Below are 14,394 nucleotides of genomic sequence, written 5' to 3' on the forward strand. Positions count from 1 at the left end.
AAATTATTTTACCCCTGCACCACTGGCCCAGGCAGTCACTGCTTGCCCACAACAAGAATAGGACCGAGTTATTGGACACTCAGTTTGTGTTTGGAGAGTTGCAAAATTGGTTGTTGGTGTGGAAAACTGACACACTGGTGTAAGTAAATATTGTGAATAAAAAAAGACCTGTGTGTGTGTGTGTTTACAATTACATCTCTGTCTACAGAGAGAGAAGGAATGATGAGGCAAATATGGTAAAATGTGAAAATCTGTAGAATCTGGCTGAAGGGTGTCAGGGGCTCTTTCTATGCTTTTTGTAATTCTGGAAAAATGCTGTTTTGTTAGTGTCCTTTGTGCTGCATGACACACTGCTCCCTCTCATGGAAGGAACCACCTCTTTCACCCAGTTTGTCCACTGGCAATGACTTTGTATTCTTCAAATTTAATTTGAACACGTTATACCAGGTGTATATATGCCAGGTAGGTGTAATAGTTCTCAATGCTGTGTAACAAATTATCACGCACTTATGGTTTAAAACAACACTTCACCAGCTCACAGGTCTGTAGCTCAGAATTTTGCAATGGCATGGCTGGGTTCTCTGCTCAGAGTCACACAAGCATAAAATCAAAGTGTTGACAGGCTGAGTCTTCATCTGAAGGTTCTAGGGGAATATTTGCTTACCGGTTCATCATCGTCATGTCAGAATCCAGTTCCTTGTAGCCATGGGCCTTGGGTACATGTCTCCTCACTGACTGACTACAGGCACTCTGCTGTCTTCTAGGTCAGCAGAGCCAGAGAAGGGCTCATGTGACTAGGTTAACCCACGGGACAGTCTCCCTATCTGAGGTCAACCATGCTGTATACCCTAACCTAATCACAAGACTGAAATTTGTCCCAAAGGACATTAAGTGAAAATTCATAGTCCCAGGATGTGCCTAATCTTCAGAGATGTCTTATAATTCTGCCTACCACATACCTCTATAGATAAGAGCTTAACATATTTTAACAAAACCCAACTGTAATGGATTAGTCAATACTTACTGCTAGGAAAATTATTGACCTCATCGAGGGAAAAAATAATCAGCTTTCTAGTCTAACTTCATGTTATCAAGACATGTTATCAAGGTAAATGTGGAATGGATTAAAAGGTGAAATATAAATCTGAAATCATAAAAGTATTAGAAAAACTGTAGGTGAATAGTTATCTTCCTTTTGCATGGCAGTAGGAGATTTTGCATAAAAAACAGCAAAAAAACTAATAGAACTGAAATTACCGTAAATAAAATTAAATAATGCGGTAAGCAAAAGGGGAGATGTTCACGTTAAATAGGAGAAAGTTTATATTCATAGTATTTCAAGAGCCCACAAATTTGGTGAGAAAACCTTAATTGAAAAAGAGGCCAGGTGTGGTGGCTTATGCCTGTAATCCCAAGACTTTGGGAGGCTGACGCAGGAGGATTGCTTGAGCCCAGAAGTTCAAGACCTGCCTGGCCAACGTGGCAAAACCCTGTCTCTACTAAAAATACAAAAATTAGCTGGGCATGGTGGTACATACCTGTAGTCCCAGTTACTCAGGAGGCCGAAATGGGAGAATCACTTCAGCTCGGGAAAGCAGAGGTTGCAGTAAGCCTAGATGGTGCCACTGCACTCCAGCCTGGTCAGCAGAGCAAGACTCTGTCTCAAAGAAAAAAGAAAAAAAATAAACAAGAGACAGACCCTTCAAAAAAGAAGAAACACAAATAAGCAAACAAGTGCCTGTATGAATGTTTGCACTCACAGTCATTAAAGAAGTTCAGATTTGAGCCATACTGGAATGGCATGTTTTGCCCACGAAATTGTAAACATTGAAAATGCTAACAGCCTATGACAGCAAGGATGCCATAGGAAGCCCACTCCACTCACCCTACTGCTGTCGAAATTGTGAATTGGGACAGCATGTCTGAAAATGAGAATTTAACAATGTGTGTATCAAGAGGTAAAAATTATTTAAATCTCTGACCTAGTCGTTCCACTTCTAAAAATATATACAAGGGAAATTAAATGAAAAAGAGACAAACTTATATCCACACAGTGATGACAAGAGTGCTGTTTCTATGGTCAAAAAATGGGAACAGCCTAAAAATCCAACAGTAAACTGTGGTTCGGAGACGGAGTATTATGTAGCCATCAAAAAAGAGTTTGTGAAGAATTTTTATGGAAAAGGGCTTGTTGAAAGCATCAACTTTTGAGAAAGACTGAAAAGAAAAGCATAATGTGAACTGTGGTGGCTGTGGAAATATGGTTTGGTTTTATTTCCTGCACTTTGCAAAATTTTCTCCCAGGGTGTTCTTAACCTGGAGTTATGGGCCCCCTGGTGGTGAATGGATCTATAAAAACCCTCAACAATTGTATATTGGGTGTATGTGCAATTTTCCCACATATAAATCAAGCCCTTGACATGAAATTATGTGGGCTCTAACCACCAAGAAAGCTGAGTCATTTTTTTCCTCAAGAAAGCAAAAAGCCTGAGGACCTACACATTCTTTTCCCCACCACAGCCTACCCTTTCCAGGGGCAAAGGAGAACCATAGTACCCCACAAATCCCACCTGCCAAGAATCTGCCCCAGGCAGTGCCTCTAGAGCTTCTGGGCAGGTGGAGGAGGCTACAGGGGGCTGCAAAGAGAAACCAAGTTTCCATTTGGCATTTGCAAAGCCTTGACACAGAACGAGGTTTGCCTTTGGTTTTTGTTTGTTTCTTTGTTTGCTTTTGCACCTTTCTGTAGATGCATTTTTTTTTCAAAAGGCAAAGAATTTCCTGGCTCATTCCCCTTGTCTGCCTGAAAGATGCAGATAGAATGTGTACCTGTATCCCCAGCGGAGATTCGTTCAGGGTCCTGAGCCTGCAAAATTATCCGCACTTGTTCCTTTTTCACGAAATCACAAGATTAAAAATGTTAGCAATCTCGTCCTCTTTGTCTGTGAGTCAGTTACTCTGAGAGTGTCCTAGGCAAAGGTTTTGGATCTCCCTTTTGCCCCAGAAGCCTCACCTGCGAGGTGTGCACCCCACACTCACCATTGTTGCTCCTGCTGAGCTGCCTGGCCTGGGCTTGAAAGACCAGATTGAATGACCAGACAAATCAATAAGATCCGACGGGCCGGGGGGACACATAGCCCCCAGCACCAGTCTACAGGCTCTGCACAGATGCCGATAGGTCATTTTTAATCATGACTTTCGATTTTTCGACCCCAGAGTGCCTTATACACCCAAGTCTCACTGCAGATTCCCTTCTTGAGAAATTGCGGCGCTGCGTGGAAAGAGGCTGCCGGCAGGCTTGTGCTGCCTGGGCCAGCGTCCTCCATGTGTCACTGATCAGGGCTCAGAAGGCTTCGAGGAGCGCATCTCGGTGTCTTTCCAAAAGCCCAAAATTCTGTATTATGTGGCATCCTCAGACTGGTCTAGGAGAACCCAGAACTCCTCCAGCTGCTCCTGAGATCAGCTTTTCGGGAACTGAGAGGGAAAACACAACACTGAAACACTCACATAACTAACAATAATATCTTTCCTCTGCTGGTAGCTGAGGCCCGAGAATGAGTTTGAATAGTTTGGGAATGCCCCGGCCCCCTGACCTTTCACCCAGCTGCAGATGGTGCACTTCCCACTGACCTTTCACCCAGCCGCGATGGTGCACTTCCCACTGACCTTTCACCCAGCCGCGATGGTGCACTTCCCACTGACCTTTCACCCAGCCGCAGATGGCGCACTTTTATTTTTATTTTTACCAACTCTTTCTCCTTCTCCTGATCCCTTAAGGTTTGAACTCCATCCTACATGTTGTTCCCCTCTGTGTGCCCATTGCTGCAGATTCATTATACAGGTAAACTCGTGCACAGGGGTTTGGTCTACAGGTTATTTTGTCACCCAGGTACTAAGCGTAGAACGTAGAACCCACCAGTGATTTTTTGTAATCTGGCCCTGAACCTAAAAGAAAAGTCGAATAAAAAATTTAAAAAAAAAACTACCTATCAGGTACTATGCTCACTGCCTGGGTGATGATATCATGGTAGTATTCACACCCCAAACCTCAGCAACATGCAACTTACCCATGCAACAAACCCGCATACATACTCCCTAAACCTAAAATAAAATCAAAAACATAAAAGAACAATGTCCTACATAGATAGGAATCATTTCAAAACATACCCCAAAAATGCCAGGACCTCATGTTCGTTTGCCACTTGGTTAAGTCACAGATATCCTATGTGACTGTTACATGAGTTTCCTTCAAACATGGGCCCTCTTCTTAACAGAGAGTTGTTCCTGACTTGGAAACTCTGCTTTTCCGTGGGCGATGAGGTGCCCCTCACTCACTTGCAAAGTGCAGGAAGGTTCGTGAGCTCTCCTGCCTGGAACACAGCAGGCAATTTCCTCCATGAATCCTAACTTTTATTTTATATAAAAATAGATAAGTTTTATGTACAACATATAATTTTTAACTTACAACAAAGTATAGCTACATAATTTTATAGTGGAGTTTTGTGATGACACATTAGGTCAAAGTAAAGAGCACATACTTGAGCTGCAATCCTGCCAGTTACGACGCTGCCCACACAAAGGGAACTGGTGCACAGTCACGTGTATGGCACGTTCGTGTCCTCACAGCAACGACGTGGCTTCTGAGCTCCATCCTCTGCCTGGAACCAAGCAAGTCTATTCTGCTGCTAATAGTAAGGCCCATCAAAGAGGGAAAGAATTCTGTGTTGAGACTCAACAAAATACTGTTCTCAAAATGTGTGCAGCTGCTGCGGGGTCCTCATTCACTGGCCTTGCCAGGACCCCACAGAGTCGGCAGGCAGAACACAATGCCCACATCGAGTGGAGAATTTCTATTTCTAATGAAATCTTCCATGCAACGGATGGCCTGCATACCCCGGCCTGCTTTCCACAGCAAACAGAGTCCTTCCAGAAGATTCATCAACTTAGCAATATGCATTACATATGCACACAATAGACCCTTTCCCTCTCCATTACCACCTCTCAGCTGACTGCATTTGGCCTGAGACATTTCATGGCTAGAAAAATCAATAGTGTGAAGGGCAGCCACATCTTGCCAGTGGATCCATTATCTGTCTCTTTCCTATCTCCATTTGTAGAGGGAAATGTTTTCTTAGTGTTATGCTAATTAGAGAAAGAAGCAGTGTCTGCCACAGAATGTTGTATTTGTTAAAACTGCCTCTTTGGTGGAAATTTGTCATAAAGTATCTCTGACCAAAGGTTAAAATCACCCAAGACTCCTGATCCACTTTCCCTCTTCCTGCTCCTAAGAGATCATCGGCATTGGAGGTGCATGCTCTCCAGGGGATGTGGATGAGAGTGAGGCAGGATATTTTCTTGACCCTTTGTGGGACTCATGAGAAGGGTGCCCCTTGTACTCAGCTGACCATGCTCACCCCTCATAGGAGGGAGCACACAAGTGAACCAGTGCAGGAATCAGCCTGCCACTTCTGACTTCTGTGCAAGCAGGAGCAAACTCTGTTTACTCCAGTCCACCACACTCCACCCCTTGCCAGAGGGAGCAAGTAGGCGAGCTAGTGCAGGAACCAGCCGGCCGCTTTGGCACCAGCAGAGCAAACTCCGTGTAGGCCCTGCGTCAGCATCCAGGTGGGAATGCCTGCAATCCCAAGGCCCCAGAGGGCATGTTGCAATACTCTCTTAGCTCTGCTGTCCACAGAGAGCAGTGTGTTATCAGCTCAGTGGGCCTTTTGCCTCACTGCGTGGGGCAGCTGCCCTCTGCCAGTGAGGGCAAAGGGCCAGTGTGACAGCCTTTTTGGGTACCTGCATTTGGTAGGTCTTGAATTCTTGTCCAGTGTCCAAGAAGAATGAGGTCACATGAACAAATTGAAGGATAGTGAATGTGGAGAATTTTATTGAGTGATGAAAGTGGCTCTCAGCAGAGAGTGGAACCGGAAAGGGGACAAAAAGGACAGGTCACTGTCCCCTGAAGTCAAGCAGCCTCTGCCTCCCTCCTCTGAAATCAAGTTGCCTCTCTCTGAAGTACAGCTGCTTCTCTCTGCCAGCTAAATCTGGGGTCCTTACAAGCACAGGATGGGGGGTGGGGCAGGCCATAAGTAGTTTTGGAAAAGGCAACATTCAAGTGGTAAAAACACATTACTCAGAAAAAACCAATAGGGAGAGCAGGCAAACAGAGATGGAAGTTCTCACTTTGAGCCGTGGGCGTCAGGCTTTTTGGCTTGAAGGTGGGGCTTTGCCAGGGATCCACTCCTGTCTTTCTAAAGTTTCTCTGCCTCTTGCCTCTATCAAGAGGAAATAGTAAAAGTAAGTGAGGTGACAGCCATGCCCTATTCCAGGTATCAATGTACAGTGGGTCGCAGGCAAGGCAGTGGGGCCAGTGGCTCCCTGCTGGGCCTTGTCTTCAGATGGACACAGTGGGTGGCTCACAAGGAATTTGAGAGGTCTTCCCCACTGCCTTCCACTGATTCTGGAGCCTGTGTGTGCCAGCCTTCCAGTCCCTGCAGAGCCACCCTCCCTGAAGGCATCTAGAACAGGGATGATGCTGGGGTTGCACCACACCACGCTCAGCCCTGCCCTCAGTCAGGCTCACCGCAGGGGGACAGGGTATGCAAGAGGGGTGTCTACACACCCCTATACCAGGCCAGTGGGGACTTCTGGAGGCATCACAGGTGTGCATGTGGCAAGGGGCACAATTAAAGCTGGGTTCTAGTTCCTACAGAGAAGAGGAAACTGGAGCTTCTCTCCTGCACCCTGTGTGTGCACAGCCTCATTTTCAACCTTGCTTACCAGCCTTGGCACCATCCCTGGGAACATTCCAGTTTTTAAGCCTCTCTGCCTCTCTGTTTAACTCTGGCTCCCTCGTCCCACCAGAGCAAATCCTGCGACATAGAGGTGTCCCAGCAGGACATGGGGTTGACAGAAAAAGGCTACGGAGTGGTAGAACAAACTAAGACTTGGAGCCCAAGTTCAGTTTCTCTTGAGGTTTCTCCATGGAACCAAGTGAAAATAATGACCCCCACCCCTGTGCTTACACTGTCCCAGCATGGACACACACACCACAACCTGCCATGAGCAAAGGAGAATTCTAGGCGGCACAAGCTACTGTGGCTAAATCCAGAATTAGGGCCCATTTTCCTAGGGTGATATCCCCTTGCCCACAGCTGGTTGCCTTCCCTGTTCATGCATAGAGCAGACACTGAGGCCCAGGGCACCCTGCCCCACAGCCGAGCAGGGCAGACAGATGCAGATCAAATCTCTCTTTCCTTTGTGTGAGGTTCTTGGGTATCTTTTCCCACTATTTTCTGTAGGCAGAAAAGGGATGGTATAGAAATGTGTCATCTCCCACCCACAAGACCTCCACAGTCAGGAGAGAGGTAAGGATTGTTCTGCCAGCTCCTATTCACTTTATTCATTATTGAAGACCTTTTTTTTTTTTGAGACGGAGTCTCGCTCTGTCCCCCGGGCTGGAGTGCAGTGGCCGGATCTCATCTCACTGCAAGCTCCGCCTCCCGGGTTTACGCCATTCTCCTGCCTCAGCCTCCAGAGTAGCTGGGACTACAGGCGCCCGCCACCTCGCCCGGCTAGTTTTTTGTATTTTTAGTAGAGACGGGGTTTCACCGTGTTAGCCAGGATGGTCTCGATCTCCTGACCTCGTGATCCGCCCATCTCGGCCTCCCAAGCTGGGATTACAGGCTTGAGCCACCGCGCCCGGCCTGAAGACTTTAAAGACAAGGTCATGAGACAACCTGGACCCTGTTGAAGTACATCAATAGTAGAATTTTTAAAAACAGAGCACGGCCCCTCTGCACAAAACCCACAAACTTCTGTATGTCTGCATGGCTGTTGGGAGAGAATGGGCAGGATTGACGCCACTCCCACCGTTCCACCAACCAACCTCCCTGGCAGGGTCCTGCCTTCGAGGAAGCTCAGCCCACGAGTGGTATTAGTTCCTGTCTTCGTCCGTTCAGGTGGCTATCATGGAATACCATAAACTATGTGGCTTATAAACAACAAAAATTCATTTCTCACAGCTCTGCAGGCTGGGAAGTCCAAGATCAAGGCACCAGCAGATGTGTTGTCTGGCCAGGTGAAGGCTCCTTCCTCAGAGACGGCACCTTCTCACTACGTGGTAGAAGAGGTGAGGCAGCTCTCTGGGGTCTCGTTCAGGAAGGCACTAGTCTCATTCACAAGAGTTCCACCCTCATGACCTCATCCCCTCCCACAGGCCCCGCCTCTTAATGCCATCACACCGGAGATTCAGTTTCAGCCCAGGAATCTCAGGGGACACAAACATTCAGGCCATAACAGTTCCTTTCCCATGATCTTTAGTGCACTGACCACTGAAGATCACCAGACTAATCATCTCCATCTGTACCCTACCTCCACCTGTCCCTATCTTCTCTTGACCACCCCCCACCCCGTCTCCTGCCTGAATAGGAGAGACCTGCTCAGCAGCCTGAAATCCATATGGAAACATCTTCACAGACCCAACACGCCTAGCAAGAGCAAGGGCTCCAGCCATGGAGGATCCTTCAGAGCCCATCAAGGCTGTGTTTGGCCTGGGACATTGCACAGGCACCTCATGGTGAAGAAGAGGTTCTGAGAGGACCTTGTGCTTCACCCTGACAAATGCACACCCTGCTGGATGACCGCAAAAAAAGGACAAGATCCCACTACCTGCACCTGGGGAACCCTGAGACCAGCCCTTCCTGCACACCCAGGGACGCTCCAGACCAGGTCCTGATCCACGCACAGGGATATGGGGACCAGTGGCCCACCCACACACTCAGGGACACAGGGATCAGAGTCAACTGTCCTTGTTCTCTTCTACCATGTACCTCAGGAGCTTAAGGCACTGGCTTGTGTGCCTGGAAAAGCAGAAGATTGCAGAAATTGTGTTTTGAAGGGAAATGAACTTGCAGGGGATTTTTGGTGACATGAAAGGCTGTTCCCTGCCTGGATCCTAAATTTGTTTGTGAAGCATCTTTCTGAAGGTGGTCTGTCTTTCAAGGGTCAGAGCCTAGTTTTCTAAATTCAGAATTATAATTGATTTTCATGCTATCACACAGGCCAAGTTTTATTCTCCTTCCCTCCCTCCCTTCAGCAGTGGGCTGGGACCCGATGCCAGCCCGGTGCCTGAGCTCCATCACTGGGCAGAAAGGACACAAGAGGGTGCTTGAGAGAGTTAGAATTCAACCAGGAGCACATCCTCATGCCCACACTTCCTCTGCTGCTCCTTAATTTCCTTGTCTTGGCTCTTGTCTCCGCTGCCGCTCTTTAGAGGAAACACGCAGCCCTCAGCCAAACACAGCCTGCAGCCCTGGCCTCAGTGTCACCCTGTGTTGTTGGCACCCAACCCTGGCTGGCTGCCAGCAAAACTGAAGAAGGAAACACGACCTGAAGCAGTCCTTCAGATCTATTGAGAAATAGATGAGTCACTCCAATTTGAAAGGAAGGACAACCACAAGTTGGGGAGGGGGCAGCAACTATCTTTTAACAAAAAAATTAACAACAAAAAAAACCCTGCTAAGAAAATGACAAAACACTATTTTTTATAAAGGGAAAGATATCTGGATGCACTGATAGATACAAACCACCTAGGCAAAGACCCTCCAGCCTGTAAAGAATGACCACTGTGAAGCACTAAGCACTGGCTCAGTGTTAAGCAAACAGGTGAATGGGTTGTATAAAGGAGGTGGAACTAGGGGCATCTTTAAATCTTTAACTTTAAAGTTAAGGCCTTCACTTACCACTTCATCATCAGTGAAGATGTTATGTTTCCTCCTATCTTCCTGAAGACACTAATACCTAAAAAACTCCAAGGGAAAATTATTTTCAGCCTGAAATTATACATTCAGCAAACTATTCGTCACATGTAAAGACAGACTAAAGAAATTTTCATACATATAAAGATTCATAAAATTGACCTTTCTTGATCCTTCCTTAAGTAGCTACTGAAAATAATCTCCAGTAACATTAGGAAAACGAGGAAGTAAAGAAACAGTAGGCCCCACCCAGGAGAGTAAGAAGCAGCTCCAGGGTGAGAAATGTGCCACAGACCTAGACAGCAAGCAACCCAGATGTGATGGGTTTATAGAAGTATGCAGAAGGGAAGGCTCTTGGGGAAAGGGAGAAATCTAGTAGAACAAATTATAAAAATTGAACATTTGGAGACAATAACAAAAATATGTGACTAGAAAATATACAAGTGAAAAATGAGGCAATTAAAAACTCCGGAAGAAACAAAAAGCTCCACAAAACAGGAAATTGACACATTGTGTATTTACCTCTTGGGGCCTCAGTGAACAATATGTAAATAGCTATCCTAGTAATAAAAATATTGATTATTGATTCAACTATATGATAAGACGTGAGAGAAGACAAAAAGATGAGGCAAGAAAATTTGTCATTACAGAAAATCATTTCACAATTACTTTCTAAAATTGATCAAATTAAGAAGTAATTACATGAGCATACTGGCTAAAAGCTATGGCGGTGACTACCAGAAGAAACTGCTAAGAAGTTTAAAAGTGAGTGACTCTGAGAAGCTGGGCTGGGGGACCTTGGGGAGGGGCAAGGGGACTTATTCTTTTCATTGTGAGATTTTCAGTTCTGTTTGATTCTTTGAATAAGTATGTTTTGCATTGATAAATATGTATTTACTGATTTTTAATAAATAAATATTCCCAATGGATGAACAAACCAACGTCTGGCCTATGAAAGGGCAAAAAGAAGTAGGGTAGCAATTGGTGGTGAATGTGATGCAGTAAATAACAAAGGCTGGAGGGTAGGACCTCCAGAGGACAGATGCAGGCAAACCCTTGGAGACAGGTGCAAAATTCATGTGGAAGGGGAAAGGTGAGAGGGGCCTTCCATTCAAGTCCTGTCCAGTCTTCACTGCTGGGAGAAATTTATTGTCAAATGCGGTATCAATTCAAATTGAAATGTCTTCACTTTCATTACTCCTTTTTTACTCTCCTAAGCAATGCTAGGAAATATTTGCTTTTGGTATTCCTGGACACTTGGCAAGGAGTAGAATTTGTTTGTAACACACTGCTGCTGTGTTTATGCACATGGCTGGAACACACTCAGGGAAACTGGGCCACAAAAGTCCAAGAAATGTAATTCCCAGTGGTGAAAACAAACATGGTTTCTGGAGAAAATGCTACATATAATCATTACATGTTTGTCTGGATTCAAGAGAATGTTAAAATCACTTCTCAGGGAAAAGAAATCATCCAGAATAAGCGCACAGAATTGACCATTTTCCAAGACAATGATGGCAGAATTTCAACTCTGTCTGGCATTATTGGTGTGTTTGGCTCAAAAAAATACTTAAGAAAATAATTTATCCATGGAAAACTGAGTTGACTTGCTGGGGTGTGTCTTTACTTCTAATGTACATATATGTGAGAAGGGGCATAGCTACATAACCTAGACTTCATAAAATGAAGTAAGAATGTGCTTTCTCATTAATTTATCAAGGGTTCTGTGCTGAATGACATGTAGGCGGTGATCTTTGTGTCTCATCATTCAGAAATGAGATGTCATGAGTTAAGACTTCAAACAGAGCTAAAGCTGTTGCCTCTAATCCTTCACCCTCTTCATCAGGATGCACTTCTGAACTGACTTAGAAATACAACAGGAGAGGCAGGCGTGGTGGCTCATGCCTGTAATCTCAACACTTTGGGAGGCCAAGGTAGGCAGATCACTTGAGGTCAGGCGTTTGAGGCCAGCCTGGCCACCATGGTAAAACCCCGTCTCTACTAAAAATACAAAAATTAGCCGGGCATGGTGGCATGCACCTGTGATCCCAGCTACTCAGGAGGCTGAGGCAGAAGAATTGCTTGAACTCGGGAGGTAGAGATTGCAGTGAGTCCAGATCGTGCCACTGCACTCCAGCCTGGGCGTCACAGTGAGACTTCATCTCAAAAAAATAAATAAATAAACAGAAATGCAACAGGAGAAAATACACACCCACACCCCATACCTCACTGTAGCTCAGCAGACTAGCCACAGGTGAGCTCCCCTGTCCTTGGTGTAATACCTAACCCTATTTTTACTAACTTGGTTTTTAGACTCTCCCTTTCTCCCTTAATCACCTAGCCTTGTTTCCCCATGAATAAGCTCTCCCTTAGCTGAGAAAGCCAGACAAACTCTATTTGGCTCCTTCATTTACAAGGCATCAAGGACTCCTTACCCACCCCCTTCCTCAAGGACTTAACTTGTGTAAGCAGACTCTCAAAGTGTCAAAGAGACCAATTAACTGATAAGGTACTGAAGCAAGCAATGTACGAAGTTCCCAGGATTTTGCTCAAGAGATAACACCATAAAGCCTTGAGCTTGTGTCCGGCAGAGGCCCCATATCTAACATCTTATGAAAGATTCGGAGCCCCTGCACCTGGAGCTGCTTGTTTTTCTGTAACCATTTGTCTTTTTAATTTTTTTGCATGTTTTTACTTCTGTAAAATTGTTGCAACTGAACTCCCCTCCCCTTCCTAAACTGAAGTATAAAAGAAAATCGAGCCCCTTCCTCGGGGCCAAGAGAATTTCAAGCATTAGCCGTCTCTCGGTCGCCAGCTAATAAAGGACTCTTAAATTCGTCTCAAAGTGTGGCGTTTCTCTAACTCGCTCGGGTGCAACATTAGAGCCTCTAGGAACTTGGGCTGATAGCTCAGATGGCTCAGACTCAGGAGGACTGATGACTGATCCTCCCTGAGTAGATGGTTTCTTAGCCTCAAACGTGTTTTCTCTCTGTGGACATTAGATGACTGTATTTGTTCATTCAGGCTGTCATAACAAAATACCATAGGCTGAGAAGTTTAGACAACAGACATTTGTTTCTCACAATTCTGGAGGCTGGAATTCCAAGATTAAGATGCCCCGCAGGATTAGTTTCTAGGCAGAGCTCTCTTCCTGGCTTACAGACAGCCGCCTGCTCGTTGTGTCCTTGCGTGGTTTTTTCTCAGTGAATGCACACACTTCCTGTTCTTATAAGGACACAGGTCCTATCAGATTAAGGCCCCACCCTCTTAATCACATTTAAAGTTAATTACTTCCTTACTCCAAACACAGTCAATGATGAGTTGTATGACCTTGGGCAAATCACCTCAACAACCCTTGGCTTCTTCTGAGATGATTTCATATTTAGAAATACTAAAAACAGACTGGCTGTCAGGCTAAAGAATTGCTTCTTAGTTCCACCAGCTTCTTCCCAGTGATGCTTTCAGATGATTCTGCAGGCAACTGGATTGCTTCCACCAGATGGCTTGGAACAGAAAGTGCAAGCACGGAGAGAAGGTGGCCGCATGTATTAGTTGGTTCAGGCTGCTGAAACAAAATACCACTGACTGAGTGGCTTACAGATTAAAGAAAATTACATTCTCACAGTTCTAGAGGTGGGGAAGTCCACATCAAGGTGTCAGCTGATTTGGTTCCTGGCAAGGGCTGTCTTCCTGGCTTGCAGACAACTGCCTTCTCAGTGTGTTCTCACATGGTGGAGAGAAAAGAAGCTCTTTCTCTTCCTCTCCTTATAAGACCACATTCATATCAGATTAGGGCCTACCCTGTGACACATTTAACCCTAATTGCATCCTACAGACCTTGTCTGCAGACACCATCACATTAGGCATGAGGGCTTCAACATATGAATTTGGTAAATGCAGGACACAATTCAATCCACAGCAATGATAAACCACCACCACCATGACCAAAGTCTAGCTTTCATCCCAAAACATCAGAGCAGCACCATCTCAGCACCATCCTAAGATTTCATGCCCCCAAAGTGGGGGTGTCTGTGTAGGGTGGAGTCACCTGTGCACAGTCAGACCCCTCAGATGCTGACTAGAGACCAGTGGGGTGATGGAAATCCATTTTAGGGCCAGATTACCACATAGCATCGAATACCATTATTCCTGCTCAGACCTAAGAAGAGTGAGCTATGGATTGGGGGAATTCAGAGAACATTCCCTCTCACTCTTGGAAGTTGTGCCCTGGTGACAGAGTGAACCCTGATATTCCAAAGGAACCAAGAAGATAACACTGAGCGGGTCTCCATGAGCATGCCAGGCATTAGGGCCTCCGTCCACATTTACAGTGCAGCAGTAACAAATGCAGCAGAAGCAGAGACTTGAACAGTGCTGCACAGGCTTGGAACCCCAAAATCAACGTGGGAATGAGCCCAGCTGGGCCTGCCAGGGGATAAGAGGCCACAGAGAGCAGCATCCAGGTGCTCTAGCTGCCTGGCTGCCCACTGGCCACAGACACATGGAATTGTCCAGTAGGGACCATCAAGCTGGCCCAAACTAGAAGAAATGCCCAGCCAACTCCTAGATTAGTAAGCCAAAGAAAATGGGTATTGTTGCACCAGGCTCAGTGGCTTATACCTGTAATTCCAGCACT

General features: G+C 45.8%; 1 protein-coding gene across 1 annotated transcript in view; it reads right to left on the reverse strand.

The window, feature by feature from the left end:
- Positions 1-12,820: 12,820 nt before the first annotated feature.
- NXNL2 (nucleoredoxin-like 2) overlaps positions 12,821-14,394 on the reverse strand; it is a 48,035-nt gene continuing 46,461 nt past the window's right edge. The window contains exon 2 of the mRNA XM_011948024.1: positions 12,821-13,323. Within this exon, the coding sequence (XP_011803414.1) occupies positions 13,188-13,323 (136 nt within the window). The 3' untranslated portion in view covers positions 12,821-13,187. The remainder of the gene's footprint in view (positions 13,324-14,394) is intronic.

Source organism: Colobus angolensis, unplaced genomic scaffold, assembly GCF_000951035.1.
Source record: "Colobus angolensis palliatus isolate OR3802 unplaced genomic scaffold, Cang.pa_1.0 Scaffold272, whole genome shotgun sequence".
NCBI classification, from domain to species: Eukaryota; Metazoa; Chordata; class Mammalia; order Primates; family Cercopithecidae; genus Colobus; species Colobus angolensis.